The sequence below is a fragment of the Plasmodium vivax genome, chromosome 6, assembly GCF_000002415.2.
Source record: "Plasmodium vivax chromosome 6, whole genome shotgun sequence".
NCBI classification, from domain to species: Eukaryota; Apicomplexa; class Aconoidasida; order Haemosporida; family Plasmodiidae; genus Plasmodium; species Plasmodium vivax.
Window position 1 is genome coordinate 63,743 of NC_009911.1, and position 13,758 is coordinate 77,500.

The following is a 13,758-nucleotide window of genomic DNA, read 5'->3' on the forward strand; positions in this document are numbered from 1 at the left end:
ACGCTGCGCGTAAACGCTGATTGGCTAATTCAATCGCTCGATGAAAAGAATCTGCTTATAGTAGTGGTCACTACGCAAACATACTGTAGGCTATCTATCATGCAATACCCGTCGCTTTTTTATTTCTAGAATTTTTTTTCTAAAATGAGGGGGTAACTCTACATATGCCCACTAGAAAAAAAAAAAACATGCAGCGTTAGCTAGTCGGTGTAGGGGTGCTCTCTCCATTTACTCGTTCGTCAACATGTGCACAAAAAATGCCACGTCGAAAAAACGCCTCAAAAAATGCCACGTCGAAAAAGCACCTCAAAAGAGGCCACGTCGAGAAAGGGGGGAACAAAAATGGCGCAAGCTGAGCCACAGATTAACTACTCCCTCGGGAGAAACGAAAAGGTAAAGCGGTTGACTAATTCGCTAATCACTGAAGAGGAAAAAGGGGAAGGAAGAAGCAGCCAAACCATAGACTTCGCAGTGCATACGTATGTACATTCGCATATATCCCACTGCAACATAATGCATTAACCTTACCGCGTAGTGCAATTGCGGGGTTCTGATTTTGCACCCCCTCCTTAGAACGAACTCTAGCCCCCCCCGCCCCTAAGCTGCTAATTGGCCTTCTCTCTACGCTGCCCCGTTTTGGCCTTTATTTTTTCCCCCTTTTTTTTGCCTCTTATTGCGCGCCCTTTTAAACTTCCCACTAATGAAAGAACGCCCCCTTTAGGTTGTGCCCCCCCCGCGCATAAGGGCACACTTGCTGCTAACCACAAGGGGATAAATAAAAAAGGGGACCATAGTAGAAAAAAAAAAAAAAAAAAAAAAAAAAAAATGGAAATACAACCCCAAGCAGGTGCATCTGCATTCACCCCGACATTTCCGCGACATTGATCATGTTACCGGCTCGCACGGAGTGATGGCAACATCCGACGTGAGCACCTCCTCGTTAATACATTCGTAGCGGTGCAAAAGTGTAGTCGTAGTCTAAATCGCTTCCCCTTTGCGTATAAACGTGCACGGTGCACATGCATATTGGTGGAGAGAGATGGCATAAATAACCCACCCCCGTGCAGTGTAGCTAGAAAAAGGGGGCAAATTGGCATAGCACAGCTTAGAAGCTTACATTTCGCGCATCGTTCCCCCCTTCACTCACATCTAGATTGACATACCTACGTTGTATGACCCCTCACCTGCGTGCGTTATGCTGACCACCCCCACAGGCGCATACGCCCGATCGGACTCCTCAGAGAACTACGCGTGAACCTCAACGTTTCTCTGGTGCGGGGGCAGTGCGGTGGGCAGAACCGCCCCCAATAGGAGCTACTCCGCGAGGGGGTACTGTATGTTAAGAATGACAAAGGAGACCACTGCTGGGCAGCTGCCTCCTCACGAGGGGGGAAGGCCTAACCGATTGAACGAACAGACAGAGCGAAAGAAGAAAGGGATACACATTCGTTCCGCACGTGAAATAGCGTAGAAAAAAAGCTTCCTTCTACTTCCTCTTCCACACCATTATAATAAAAAAAAGCCGCGAACTTTTTTTTGCTTCTCCCCATACCCCCTTGCGAGTGGGTCAACTTGCAAAAGTGGAGGCACCCCACCTTTTGGGAGAAAAAAAAAAAAAAATTATCTATCCAAATAAATCGTTTTTTTAATTATGATACGTGTGTGCTCATAATAGGTACACCAGTTCAAAAAAAAAAATATTAAAAAATATTAAAAAATATTAAAAAATAATAAAATAAAAAAAATAAAAAAAGTAAAAAGCTGTGAGAGAGAAGCCCTTCCCCCCTGGCCTCCAAACGTGTGCCGCTCCCCAGGGAGACAAACACAAATACGCATGCTGCGCTGCTCCTCCCGCCAGTCAGTACTGGATGCGCATCTGGAAGGCCTCGTCCCTGTTCTCCTCCCAATATGCTTTCAACACCTCGTCCAGTTTGGCGCTACAAAAGTTATTTACCATCCTCCTGTATTCCTTCCACAAATGCTTGTAACTAATCAGCCCCTCCGTAAACTTCTTCGTGTTGTATCTCCCAAAACGAACAAATTTACTAAAGCTTTTAAGAAAATGCTTCTCCTTAAAGAGAAAAAAATTTGTAGTCTCCTCATATAAACTCCTCATCTGCTCTTTTTTAAAATCCTCTTTCACATTATAATTGTGACAGAGGTTCTCCCAATGGGTAATCACATTCTCCTGCATTACAAAATATTTTTTCCTTTCATTCGTATGGACATAATAAAAAATGGAGCTCATTTCTTGGGGATCTACATAATCACCTAGGTTGGAAATTTTTTCTATGAATTCCGTTTCTGACATTTCCTGTGGACGGTGCATGTACTCAAAGTATCCCTTTTTGATGAATCTGTTTCGTCTCGGTTGGATTTCGTCGCGCGCTTCTTCTAGGGATACTTCTGCCGAGGTTGCAGGCGCGCCCTCCTCCCAGCAGATGCACGGGATGTCAACACTGGCGATACTGCGGCTACTGCTTCCACTGCTGCCGTTACCACTGCTGCCACTACCACTGCTGCCGTTACCACTGCTGCCACTGCCACTGCCACTGCTGCCACTGCTGCCGTTACCACTGCTGCCACTACCACTGCTGCCACTACCACTGCTGCCACTACCACTGCTGCCACTACCACTGCTGCCACTACCACTGCTGCCGTTACCACTGCTGCCACTACCACTGCTGCCACTGCCACTGCCACTGCCACTGCCACTGCCACTGCTGCCACTACCACTGCTGCCGTTTCTAATAAAGCACTCGTTATACTTGCAGAGGAGCTGAGACAGCCCATACATGTCCTGGCAGGAATTGTCGCTCCTGTTGTTATGGGCCAACACTGCAGGGTCGAAGAGGCTTTCATTCTCCTCTATCATGTTGGGTCTCCCTCCTCCGGGGGTTGCCTTAGGAGAGTTCTGGTAAGCCAATCGCCTTCCCTTTCCGCTTGTCCATTCGGCTGCTTCTCCATGGGGCTCTCCATTCTTCGCAAAAAGGGTAGTCTGAAAAGGGGGGGAAGGAGCACATCGTTGGGCTGCGAAACCACGCGATTGAGTAGTTACTTTCTGCGCGGTTGGACCATTCGCCGCCACCGCAGCCATAGCCGCAACTGTAGCAGCCCCGTGACAGGACTTTACCTCCACCGCCAGGAAGCACAGTCCAACGAACACGATATTCAAAATGCGAAAGAAAGAGGAGTCGCATCTGCTGATTCGTTTGCTACTGCCGGGGTTCCCTCGCTCAGCAGTCTTTTCCACCGAACTGTCCACCTTACTAATGTTACATTTTGGGAAGCTCCCTCTGAAGAACGGCTCATCAATGCCACTTCGCATCCTCATTGAGCCGCTCAATTCTGCTAGCTTCCTATTGCAGGAAAGAAGAAAAAAAAAAAAAAAAAAAAATTGGCTACACGAGTGTGCCTCTTACGTAGAGGAAGAGCTGGTCACTTCGCTTCTTTTCAGCCCCTGCTATGCAGCCTCCCGCCTATATATTATATACTGCTATTGTGGCACACCCACCGTTGGTGCAACGCACGGCATGCGCGGGTGGGGGGAATCCTCCTCTGCGCTCAAGGGGCAACCAAAAAAGTCAAATAAAACAAAGTTAGCAAAAATGACAGGGAAAAAACAAACAGAAAGGACAACATTAAGGGTGGCGACAGCGGGGGGACACAGAAACAAGGAAAAAAAACAAGAAAAAAACTGCAAAAAAAATAGAAAAACAAGGACTAATCAAATGACCAAATAACCATAAGACGAACCAACGGAACTAACGGAACAAATGCTGCCTGTCGAGACGCCAGCCACGAAAGGACACTAAACGGGGTGGCGATTAAAAATAAAAATCTATCAAAACAAAGCGGTCCAAAATGCGAAAGGGATAACCACAACGGTTCGAAAAAAAAGCCGCTAAAGGAATGGATACGAAATGAAGAAACAAACAACGTAAAAAAAAAGTAGTCACAACGGAGGGCGTCTCTGGAGGAGAACCAGCATGCCAACTACTAACAGAATCAAAAAAAAAAAAAAAAAAAAAAAAATACTATATATATATGCAGATAATTAAAGCCTAAAAAGGTCTGCGGTAAATCATGGCACTGCGCAATAAGCAGATTGGGGGAAGAGGTACTTATCACTCATATAATTATTGCGCTATGGGAGTATACATCTTAAATTTCTTCTTCTTTTTTTATTTTTTTTTGCGTTTGGCATAACTTATATTTTTGCTTTGACCCTAATAATTTACTTTTTGCTGCTAAATTCAATTTCTATGCCCCCGTACGAGCATGCACCACTTTTATACGCGCCGACCAAAAACAAAAACAGCAACAAATGAATTTTTCGCGAAGAGATGTTGCCCCGTGAACGATCACCAACCTGTTGTTAAGCGCGAATTGTTGAAGTACAACCGAACCGTTTTTTTTTTTTCGGCACTACTTTTTTTCGCGCTATTTTGGGGGCTATTTTGGGGGCTATTTTTTGGGGGCTATTTTTTGGGGGCTATTTTTTGGGGGCTATTTTTTGGGGGCTATTTTGGGGGCTATTTTTTGGGGGCTATTTTGGGGGCTATTTTTTGGGGGCTATTTTGGGGGCTATTTTTTGGGGGCTATTTTGGGGGCTATTTTTTGGGGGCTATTTTTTGGGGGCTATTTTTATTTTTTCTCCCGACCCTGCGTTTGCCTATATTCTTGCTTCCCATTTTTGACAACTTTTTTTTTGTTTTTTTTTGCCCTTTGGCAAAAATTATGTCTTCGCCTTTTTAATTAACCCATCAAAGAGAGAAACCCCCCAACGGTAAAAAGTCCGCGCAAAAATAAAATTGCGCAATTTTTTGTCCCATTTTTACGGAGGCGTAAATAAAAGAAAAAAAAAAAAAGAAAAAAACAAGTGCTCAATTGCGCGTCGGTTTAACGTTCAGGTCGACACCCGTAAGGTTCCTCACTCAGCGTATGCCTTCCATCCCCCCACTCGAAACTAACATGTATAATAATCCTTCTTTTGCCAATCCAAAAAATTGCAAACCGTTTTGTAGAATTGATCTATAAATGGGGGATATCACCGAAATGGATTTTTCTTTTTTTGTTCGCTCTTTTTATTTTATTTTTTTTTTCCTTCCCCACTTCTTCACCTTGACTATCGCGCAACATACATTGGGGGGATGCACCCCGTACCCTATGCGTTACGATGCGATGTGATGCAATGTGCTGCTTTTTTTTTTTTTTTTTTCTTAACAGCGGAAAGGAAAAGTACCGCTTCCAATGGGGGAGGGGCACAAGCGCGCAGGTTGATTGGTGCAACTATCATGCGAGAAGACACCAACGCTGCTTCGCACCGCTGAGGGTTACGCCCCCACGAGGGGACGCACCTGCCAAATATCGCGAACGAAACGTGTGCCCCACGTTAACTAGTGAGAGGGGGGCTATGCAATTCTGCTACTTCCATTTCCCCTTTGGAAGGGCAGCAGCACCGCTTTGTGCCGATAAAACGAAAGGGGAATAAAAACTGGGGAGTGGGAATCCACCCCGAGGAACGTCCTTTTTAACCCCCCGTCCGCGCGACTCCAATTGTGTAGATACACCCATCGTGGCGATGCGCTCTTTTGGGAGAAGCAACGAAGCAACGAAGCAACGAAGCAACAACTGCTGCGTGCCCAGTTGGCGATTCGATTAAGTGTCAACATTTGCCGACCAAATGGAGTTAAAATGGAAAAAGAAAAAAAAAAAAAAAAAACTCCAAGTGGATGAGCTGTTCTCTCTCACCTGTGTTATGCTCGTCTGGCTAATGCGGCGAATCGTTTGGGTGGCGATAACCGAGTCAAACGAACCACCCTGGGTCCGCCTCCGCGCCGTTCGTCCTCTCTCCGATAGGAATGGCGAATGCCTACTGGGTGGTCAAACCGCTCCGCCAAACCGCTCCGTCAAACCGCTACGTCAAACCGCCCCCCTCAAAACCCCGTCATGGTCGAGTTGAGCATCTCCATGCAAACGGCGTTGACGCCCCTGCGGAAGTTCCTCCAGGAGAGCTTCGTCTGGTTAATGAATTCCACGAAGAGCTTCTTCGAGCTGGCCCCGTGCTCCAGAAAGTTATATAATTTTTTATAAAATTTCCTCTCCTTATAAAACAGCTCATCCTTCATATAGTAGTAGACTTTCACCCACTGCTCGGCCTTTGTCTTTCTAGAAACGTTATATGTAGATGCAAGATTTTCACAATATTCAATAATATTTTTTTGCATATTAATATATTTGGTCCTCTCGAACCCATTGACGTAGTTCCAAATGATAAACATCTCCTTAACATCTACGTAGTTTCCTAACCTTTTTATCCTTTCGTTAACTTCATCCTCCGTAATACTTCTTAAAAATTCATTTTCATTCATTTCGTAGGAACTGCTGTCATACTCTTCCTTTCTTCTCCTTTCATTTTCCTTTATGGCATCATAATCCGGTAGCTCATATGTGTCTTCTATATCATTATGCACATAATCAATTGCATTTTCATTTTTGGTATTTTCTGCTTTGCCATTATTCATTCTAAACTGGTCCGCCATATTACCTCCATGGCCGTGTCTTCCGTTACTACTACCGCTGCTCGTACTGGCAATCACCTCGTCTTCTTCGTCTTCATCATCTTCATCGTTTATTGGTCTTCTGCGAGAGGACGCCGCTAGTTTTCTCTCACGCCATTTGGCGCATACCTCTTTGGTGCTAAGCGGCTGCTCGTTTAGGCCCTTTTCCTGCATGGGGAAGCGAGTGTAAAAAAAAGGGAAAAAGGGGAAGTTACCATTCGGAGGGAAAGCTCAAATGGGGGGAGGATATTATAACTGCACGGATGACTATCCATTCTGCTAAACACTCTAACTAGAGCTGCTTCACCTAACTGGCGAACCCACCTGCTGCACCAAGAGGAACATTAATCCCACCAGCAACACGATCAGCAGACCCAGAATTGCAAAGCTAAGGCGTACGCCCATCCTCCTGCCCTTCCAGTCTTCCCTTCTGAGGGAGGCACTCTCCGGTGCGTCCCTGCTCTCCCTTCCAGCGAGGGGGGTATCCGTGTTGCAACCGCGAGGTGCCATTGATGGGGGGTTAGGACTGTTCTGTGAGGAGGGGGTCACGACTACTCTGTGGGGAGGGGGTCACGACTACTCTGTGGGGAGGGGGTTAGGACTGCTCTGCATGGAGGGGTGTAAAAAATGGGGAAAGCTTGGCTTAAAAAAGGTCACAACGTTGGCACAGAAAGGGCGACACTTCGCCTCACTAAGGCTACATATATTTGGCCTGTCGAACGTGCACATTGAATCTGCCCCTCTGGGTGGCTGAGCCCCCCCTGGGTGCTCTCTCTCCAGTGGCTCCTCTCCAACGCTAACGGGAGAGAACCAAACGTGCGCCCCTCTGTACGTACACCACAACCCACCATGCAACACATACCGTTTTGCAGAAAAAGAAAAAAGCAAAGCTGCGATTTGGAGTTACTTCAATACGTTTTCCTAAATGGGGGAAGCGAACGTTGTTCTGAGGTAAAAACGAAACCAGAAAATGTGATTCTCTAAAATGGAGCTAAGGTGGTTCACGTTTCTCTAAACGGGTTCTATCTAATGTGCTTCTAACAGATTAGAAAAATAAAATTGCCAAAGAAGTCACTACTAAGAGGTAGGCGTTGCAAAGTTGAGGAAGCGAAAAAAAACGACACACGGATCGCCATTTTGACGAACATCGAGCTTTAAAAAAAAAAAAAAAAAAAAAAAAAAGCTAGTTGCTCGAGTTTTTTTCTTAGAACAGTTCTTTTTTGTTCTTAAAAGGGCAAAAAAAAAAAAAATAATAATAAAGCCGCGTAGAGATATGAAAGCCGAAAATGCTAATCCCACGAATAGATTTATTCTAATTATTCCGCTCGAAGCTTTACTTCTATTTTTTTTTTTTTTTTTTTTTCCTTTAAACTGCGAGAAAAATTCGCACCACTCTCTTTAAAAAGAACGAGAGGCGTCGCCGGGCATCGCGTCGCCTTGCACCGAGGAGGCTAAACAAACTTGCGAACTAGTGGTCACTCTTGTGCGGGAAGCTCCCCTCGCCTTCTTACCCATGCATGTGTGTATGCAAGAAACCACCTCCCAGGAAGAAGCAAATCGTTGCAGAGTCATTCCACCCCCCTGCTTCCACCCTTAGAATCACGAACAGGGGAAACCCCAAAACAGGCTCAAGTTCCATCTGCAACGTAGATGAAGCGCAAGAAAAACATTCCATCGTTCAGTTGTAAAAAAAAAAAAAAAAAAAAAAATTATAACAAGCAGGAAAAGCGAAGTGACACAAACAAAATGGATTTGCAAAATGGATCTGCAAAATGGGCAGCGCTGATTCCCTAATTGAACAAACACATGGGGGGATTCACTTATGAGTGACCCATTTGACATGCTCCCAACGGAACTGCTCCTCCATTTGGGCGATCCACCCGAATTCGGCCTCCTCACTTAACGGCCCTCATTTCCCCTTCCGCTTAACCCCAAAACATATTGAAGCTCGTTCGGAGTCCAATGGAGTTCTCCTTTTGCAGCCAATATCGCTTCATCTTCTCCTCCAAGTGGTTGCTCCACATGTTGTTAAATGACCACCTCATGTCCTTCCACTGCATCTGGTAGGCAGAAATGTTCTTTAAAAACTTCCTCCGAGGGAACTGCCCCTTCTTCGCCATCTTTCTTAAGTTACGGAGATACAATTTCTCCTTACGAACGAACAAATCGGTCGTTTCTTTTTGCACCTTGTAACATTGCCTTTCTGCGTAGTGCGCAGGTACCCTGTAATCAATAGCTAGCCGTTCGCAGTAGCTCTTCAGGTTCTGTTGCATCTGGGTAAACTTCTTCCTTTCGTCCGCCTGAACCCTGGCGAACATGGCGCTCATTTCTCGGGCAGTCATAAAGAAGGTGGGTTCTCCAGGGGGGGTTTCATCCGCCACGCCATCATCCAGGTAACCCTCCACGTCATCCTGCACGCCAACCTCGCTTCCAACCTCGCTCATGTCGGTGCGACTCCCTGCGCTGCTCCCCGCGTTACTCCCCGCGTAACTTCCTGTGTACCCCTCCACGTCATCCTGCACGCCATCCTCCATGCCAACTTCGCTCATGTCGGTGCGACTCCCAGCGTAACTTCCTGCGTAACTCCCCGCGTTACTCCCCACACCGCTGCGCAAACTGCTAACCGAACCCCATTCGCTCATCCGATCAAGCTGGGACTCCCAACTCCTGTACGCCTTTTCGAATTCCCTGTCCATGCTGCCCCCTGCCCAGGCATTGCCATTTCTGTGAACGAGCGAGGCCAATTTTCTGGCCTTCGTTTGAGGCCCTTTTCCCACCATCGGCTGGCCAGCGCCTTTGTGCCGCGCACCGGGGGTCTGCAAAGGGGGTCCACGAAGGTGCGAAAGAAAAAAAAAAAAAAAAAATATACATATATATGTGTATAATATGTATGTATGTATTCATGCACGCACAAACGCACACGTACATCTGCACACACGCGGACCTCTTGTGCGATCCCAAATTGCCTACCGGGAACAAAAAAAGGGACACGCCCCAAAGCAGCGCCCTGCACAGAGGCACAACTGAAAAATTGCTTCTGGCGCTGCCCTCGCTGATTTGTTCTTCACCCGAATGGGGGTAATCAAAAAGGGCACCTTCCCGTTTGCTGCCCTGCCTGCTAATTTTACCCACCCTGTGCCCCCCATCTTCCTTCCCCTTTCCGTCATCCCATCCACCTATGTTCCGTCGCGCACCTCGTGATTCCCCATACACATCACGCACATTTGCACCGACTTCAAACGCCATCCTGTAAGCCACCCTATTTCGCAGACACAGCAAAAGGGGAAGGATCACCTTGCCGGGAAGGCGGCACGGTTAGCGCGATTCTATTAAACTCTACGCGAGGGAGAAAAAAGAGAAAAAAAATAGGAAAAAAAAGAGGCGAAACAGGAGGCGAAAAAGGAGAAAAAAAAACGACCTGTCGAACGCACAGAGTGAACCATAAAGGAGAACGCCCTGTTCTACTCAGTGAATGCCGTTTGGCAAAAAAAAAAAAAATAAAAACTACCCGTGGCAGTTGTTTAGCGCTCCTCCCAACTGCGACAGTGAAGAATCGCCTATAGAGAGGGTGCCGCAAAATGAAACTCGTTATACCTAAGCCACTGTTGCTAACAAAATGAAGTAAAAAAAAAAAAAAAAAAAAACTTATTTTGGGGGGGTGTCGCACCTGAGAAAAGTACCCTGTCTCCTTCTCCCCCAAAAAATAGGCCAATCTAAATGTTACATAAAAATAGCCCAACGTACGCGTCACATTCTAGAATGACGTGCCTACCCCCAAAAGGGGTGTGCAAAAGGGGTGTGCAAAAGGTGCTGCCAACAGGTTTAGAGGCCCAGATGGCTGACTCGTTCTTTCTACCACCACTGCCCCCTTCACAATGTTTCGCCTTTTTTTTTCAAACGGGGAAAGCGAGTGTTATACATTACCCATTTTACTGTTCGAAAGAACGGATTAACAAAACTGGCACAAAGGAACCTCCGCTTGGATGTAACCTCCCCCCCTAAATGCAATTTACCCTCTTTAATGGAGTTTACTCCTTCGCTGTAGAGGGGAGCCCTCACACGAGCACATGCATCTTCTGGGGGAGCCTCTTCCATAGAACAAATCGACACAATCGCTGCAAAAAAAATGCACTTTTTTTTTTTTTCTTCTTCCCCCTCTTTAGGCCTCCCTAATTTTATGCAAACACCTCATATGTGTGGTGATATGCGGAGTGGGGCGAGTAATGCAGGCATGCCGCGTGTGTTTGGAGAAGGTTCACATGCGCGGGGGAAGCGCTCTATTCTTTTGTTTTTTTTTTTTTTTTTTTTTTTCATCGCGGTTGGTAAAGCGGCAAAAGTTCACAAAAAAAAGAAAAAAATTAACAAAGGGTTCGCGGCGTGGTGAAGGGTTGGCGACGCGCTGGCAAGGGGCCTCACCCTGGTGGGGAAGCCTGGGCCACGTCGAAGCACACAAACAACACAGAAGAGGGTCACGAAAAAATCACGGGAAAAATATGACAAGCGGACGGCCCATGTCACCCCCCCCCCCCCCCCGAACAACACTCAACCGTCAAAGCAAAATCTCGCTGACCATAATTTCCGTCTCCTCATTGTACTTGCTAATGGAGGAAACCTTAGCGCCAGTCTTGGGGTTCCTCTCTATTTCCTTCTCCTGAGCATCCTCCACATATTTCTCGAAAATTTTGGAGAGTGACTTCTTCCAATTGTCCATGGCAGTGTCTATGAAGACATCCCAAGATTCATATTTGTCAATTATAAAAGCAATAAATTCCCAACGAAGGTTCAATCCAGCATCAATAAAGACTTTTAAATCCATATAATCGTCTCTTTCCTTTTTCAGTAGCTCATCCTTCAGATGCAAATATGCCTTTCTCCATTCCTTTATTGTAAATTCCTCTGGGATGTTATATTTTATGCACATATTTTCGCAGTCTTTCCACAGCTCCTCTTTCAAACTCAGGTATTTTTTCTTCCCATTTGTGTGCACATAATTCCAGAGGGCATACATATCTTTCGTTTCTATGTAGCCCCGTAGCTTCCCCACCATTCTGTCAAACTGCTGCTCAGTCAGCTCCTCTGTCAGTGGGTTTTCGTGTTGCAGTTCCGCCTCTATTTTGCTTTCCTCCTCCGCTTCTAATTTGCCTTCCTCCTCCGCCCTTATTTTGCTTTCCTCCTTCGCCTTTAATTTGCTTTCCTCCTTCGCCTTTAATTTGCTTTCCTCCTCCGATTTTGTCTCTGCCTCCGATTCCGATTCTGTGTCTGCCCCCGATTCGGTGTCTGCGTCTGTCCCCGATTCTGCCCCCGCTTCTTCATCGCTGCCCTCCTCGTGGGCCCTCCTCTCATATTCCTCCCGCAGCGACTTTATTTTGTCCTCCCTCTTCTTCGGGCTGCTTATTGGCGGGGCCCTCATGTGCCTCTTCGTCTCCAGCAGCTTCATGTCATTCGAGTCGATGTACCTCTCCAAGTTACGCAGAACCACTTCGGAGAGGCTTCTCGCGCAGCATGGGGGGCGGCTCCCCTGGGGGAATCTCCATTGGGGGGAACTTGGTTGGTCTGCTCTCAGCAGGCACTGCGAAGGGGGGGCAAAGGAAAGAAATGAACAAACGCCGATCGGTGCAAAGGGAGGAACAAATAAGCGCCGGTCGGTTCAAAGGAAAGAAACGAATGAAGATGGGTCTGCGCAAAACAATTCCTCTTGCAACGCTTCTCCCCGAGGCACACACTTGCGGGCCGCCACGTGGGCCACATTTTTCCACTTACTCGGCAGACCAGGCAAAAGACGCAGCAGAGGAAAAGCCCCACAGGCGCGGAAACGGGGACTCTGCCTCCACACCCACTTCCATTTCGGCCAACAAGGCACACGTTTGGCTGTCCCTTCTTCCTCCTTCCTCCCTCAGAGGACTTGCAACATTTTCTCCACATCAGATCTACCATTGGGGGATGCCGTTCGGGGGATGGTCAGGCAGAATGAACAACCTCTCGCTGCTCCCGCGGGGAGGGTCAAAAGTGTTCAAAAAAAAAAGGAAGGACAAGGGGGGGAAAAAACAAAAAATAAACTGCCTATATAAATAAAAACATACGTGCACATATAAGACACACAGTAGAGGTGCCTCCGCCGCGTTGGAGAGCGCTTTGGTAGGTTAACCAGCTAGCCAAATGCTGTTCTACGCTGAAAGGGGTGTAGTAGGCTGAACAGCTAGCTAAACCGGCACCAAAAAAAAAAAAAAAAAAACAAATAAATAAATAAAAAAAAAAATAAGTATGTAAATATATAAACATGTAGATAAAAATATGTAAAAAAAAACCTCAAAGGGGGCTGGCCCAAAGTGCAGCAACGCGCGTCAAATTGGCCAGTAAAAATTCACCGGGGGGAGATTCACAAGAAGATGCATACCTCGCGAAGCCAATCGGGGGACGCTCAAACCCGCCGTGCATATAAATCAACGGGCAATTCCCCCAATTGTTACTACAAAAAAAAAACTCACTTAAGTGAATATCCACATGTCAATGGCACAATATCCCTGCACATGTAAAATGGCATGCAACTGAGGCGAAGCCGCCAAACAGGTGTTCACCGCTCTGCCGACGGGGCGTCACGAAGAGCTTCCGCCCGTGGCCGCCGCTTCACGCAGTGGACACGCGTCTGATGAGCGCCTCTGGCAGAAGCGATGCAAATGTACAAACGTGCATACATATATATTTATAGGTACATATATATGCTATGCATGGCCTATAAAAACGCTGCTCCCTTTTTTGGCGACTAATCCGTCCCCTCCGTGGCCCAGTTTTTTTTTTTCCTCCAACAAAAAATTTCCAAACAGTTAACAGAAAATGTCACAAAAAAAAACGCAAAAAAACCGCAAAAAAAAAGCAAAACAAACGCAAAAAAAAACGCAAAAAAAAAACGCCAAAAAAAATCTGCTAAACAGTCTGAAGATGCTCTCCCAAGTGAGATGCCAACTTGGCCGTGACAAAGCCACTATGTTATTTACCGATCTATGTCAAGAGGGGGAGGGGGAAATGCCTCTGCCTCAGATATGAGCTGATCAAATTCTCGCGCAAAACAACGCCACGTTTTTCACGTATGCTTAAACTGGCAAGTCTCTCCTTCTGTAGGTACGAAAAAAAACCAAAAATGCTACAATGCCAGAAGGAATAATCTACAGATAAGTAATTGTTAGCATGCCCAGAGGGC

At 46.5% G+C, this 13,758-nt stretch overlaps 4 protein-coding genes across 4 annotated transcripts, besides 14 other annotated features; all 4 read right to left on the reverse strand.

The window, feature by feature from the left end:
- The first annotated feature begins 807 nt into the window (after positions 1-807).
- Positions 808-836: a microsatellite.
- A 1,022-nt stretch (positions 837-1,858) lies between these two features.
- Positions 1,859-3,334, reverse strand: PVX_001690 (Phist protein (Pf-fam-b); the record flags this gene model as incomplete). The annotated part of the gene is made up of 1 exon (XM_001612647.1): positions 1,859-3,334. One exon carries the CDS (start codon positions 3,332-3,334, stop codon positions 1,859-1,861), a length of 1,476 nt encoding a protein of 491 aa, XP_001612697.1.
- A 45-nt stretch (positions 3,335-3,379) lies between these two features.
- Positions 3,380-3,407: a microsatellite.
- Positions 3,408-4,020: 613 nt separating this feature from the next.
- Positions 4,021-4,045: a microsatellite.
- An 814-nt stretch (positions 4,046-4,859) lies between these two features.
- Positions 4,860-4,889: a microsatellite.
- A 290-nt stretch (positions 4,890-5,179) lies between these two features.
- Positions 5,180-5,213: a microsatellite.
- A 498-nt stretch (positions 5,214-5,711) lies between these two features.
- Positions 5,712-5,735: a microsatellite.
- Positions 5,736-5,939: 204 nt separating this feature from the next.
- Positions 5,940-7,073, reverse strand: PVX_001695 (Phist protein (Pf-fam-b); the record flags this gene model as incomplete). The annotated part of the gene is made up of 2 exons (XM_001612648.1): positions 5,940-6,731; positions 6,888-7,073. 2 exons carry the CDS (start codon positions 7,071-7,073, stop codon positions 5,940-5,942), a joined length of 978 nt encoding a protein of 325 aa, XP_001612698.1.
- A 656-nt stretch (positions 7,074-7,729) lies between these two features.
- Positions 7,730-7,755: a microsatellite.
- Positions 7,756-7,915: 160 nt separating this feature from the next.
- Positions 7,916-7,941: a microsatellite.
- A 318-nt stretch (positions 7,942-8,259) lies between these two features.
- Positions 8,260-8,282: a microsatellite.
- A 206-nt stretch (positions 8,283-8,488) lies between these two features.
- On the reverse strand, positions 8,489-9,343 carry PVX_001700 (Phist protein (Pf-fam-b); the record flags this gene model as incomplete). The annotated part of the gene is made up of 1 exon (XM_001612649.1): positions 8,489-9,343. One exon carries the CDS (start codon positions 9,341-9,343, stop codon positions 8,489-8,491), a length of 855 nt encoding a protein of 284 aa, XP_001612699.1.
- A 93-nt stretch (positions 9,344-9,436) lies between these two features.
- Positions 9,437-9,511: a microsatellite.
- A 685-nt stretch (positions 9,512-10,196) lies between these two features.
- Positions 10,197-10,217: a microsatellite.
- Positions 10,218-10,853: 636 nt separating this feature from the next.
- Positions 10,854-10,884: a microsatellite.
- Positions 10,885-11,112: 228 nt separating this feature from the next.
- PVX_001705 (Phist protein (Pf-fam-b)) lies at positions 11,113-12,000 on the reverse strand (the record flags this gene model as incomplete). Its single annotated transcript, XM_001612650.1, has 1 exon — positions 11,113-12,000. The coding sequence occupies one exon, from the start codon at positions 11,998-12,000 to the stop codon at positions 11,113-11,115; it is 888 nt and encodes a 295-aa protein (XP_001612700.1).
- Positions 11,795-11,882: a microsatellite.
- A 786-nt stretch (positions 12,001-12,786) lies between the features above and the next one.
- Positions 12,787-12,829: a microsatellite.
- Positions 12,830-13,758: the final 929 nt, after the last annotated feature.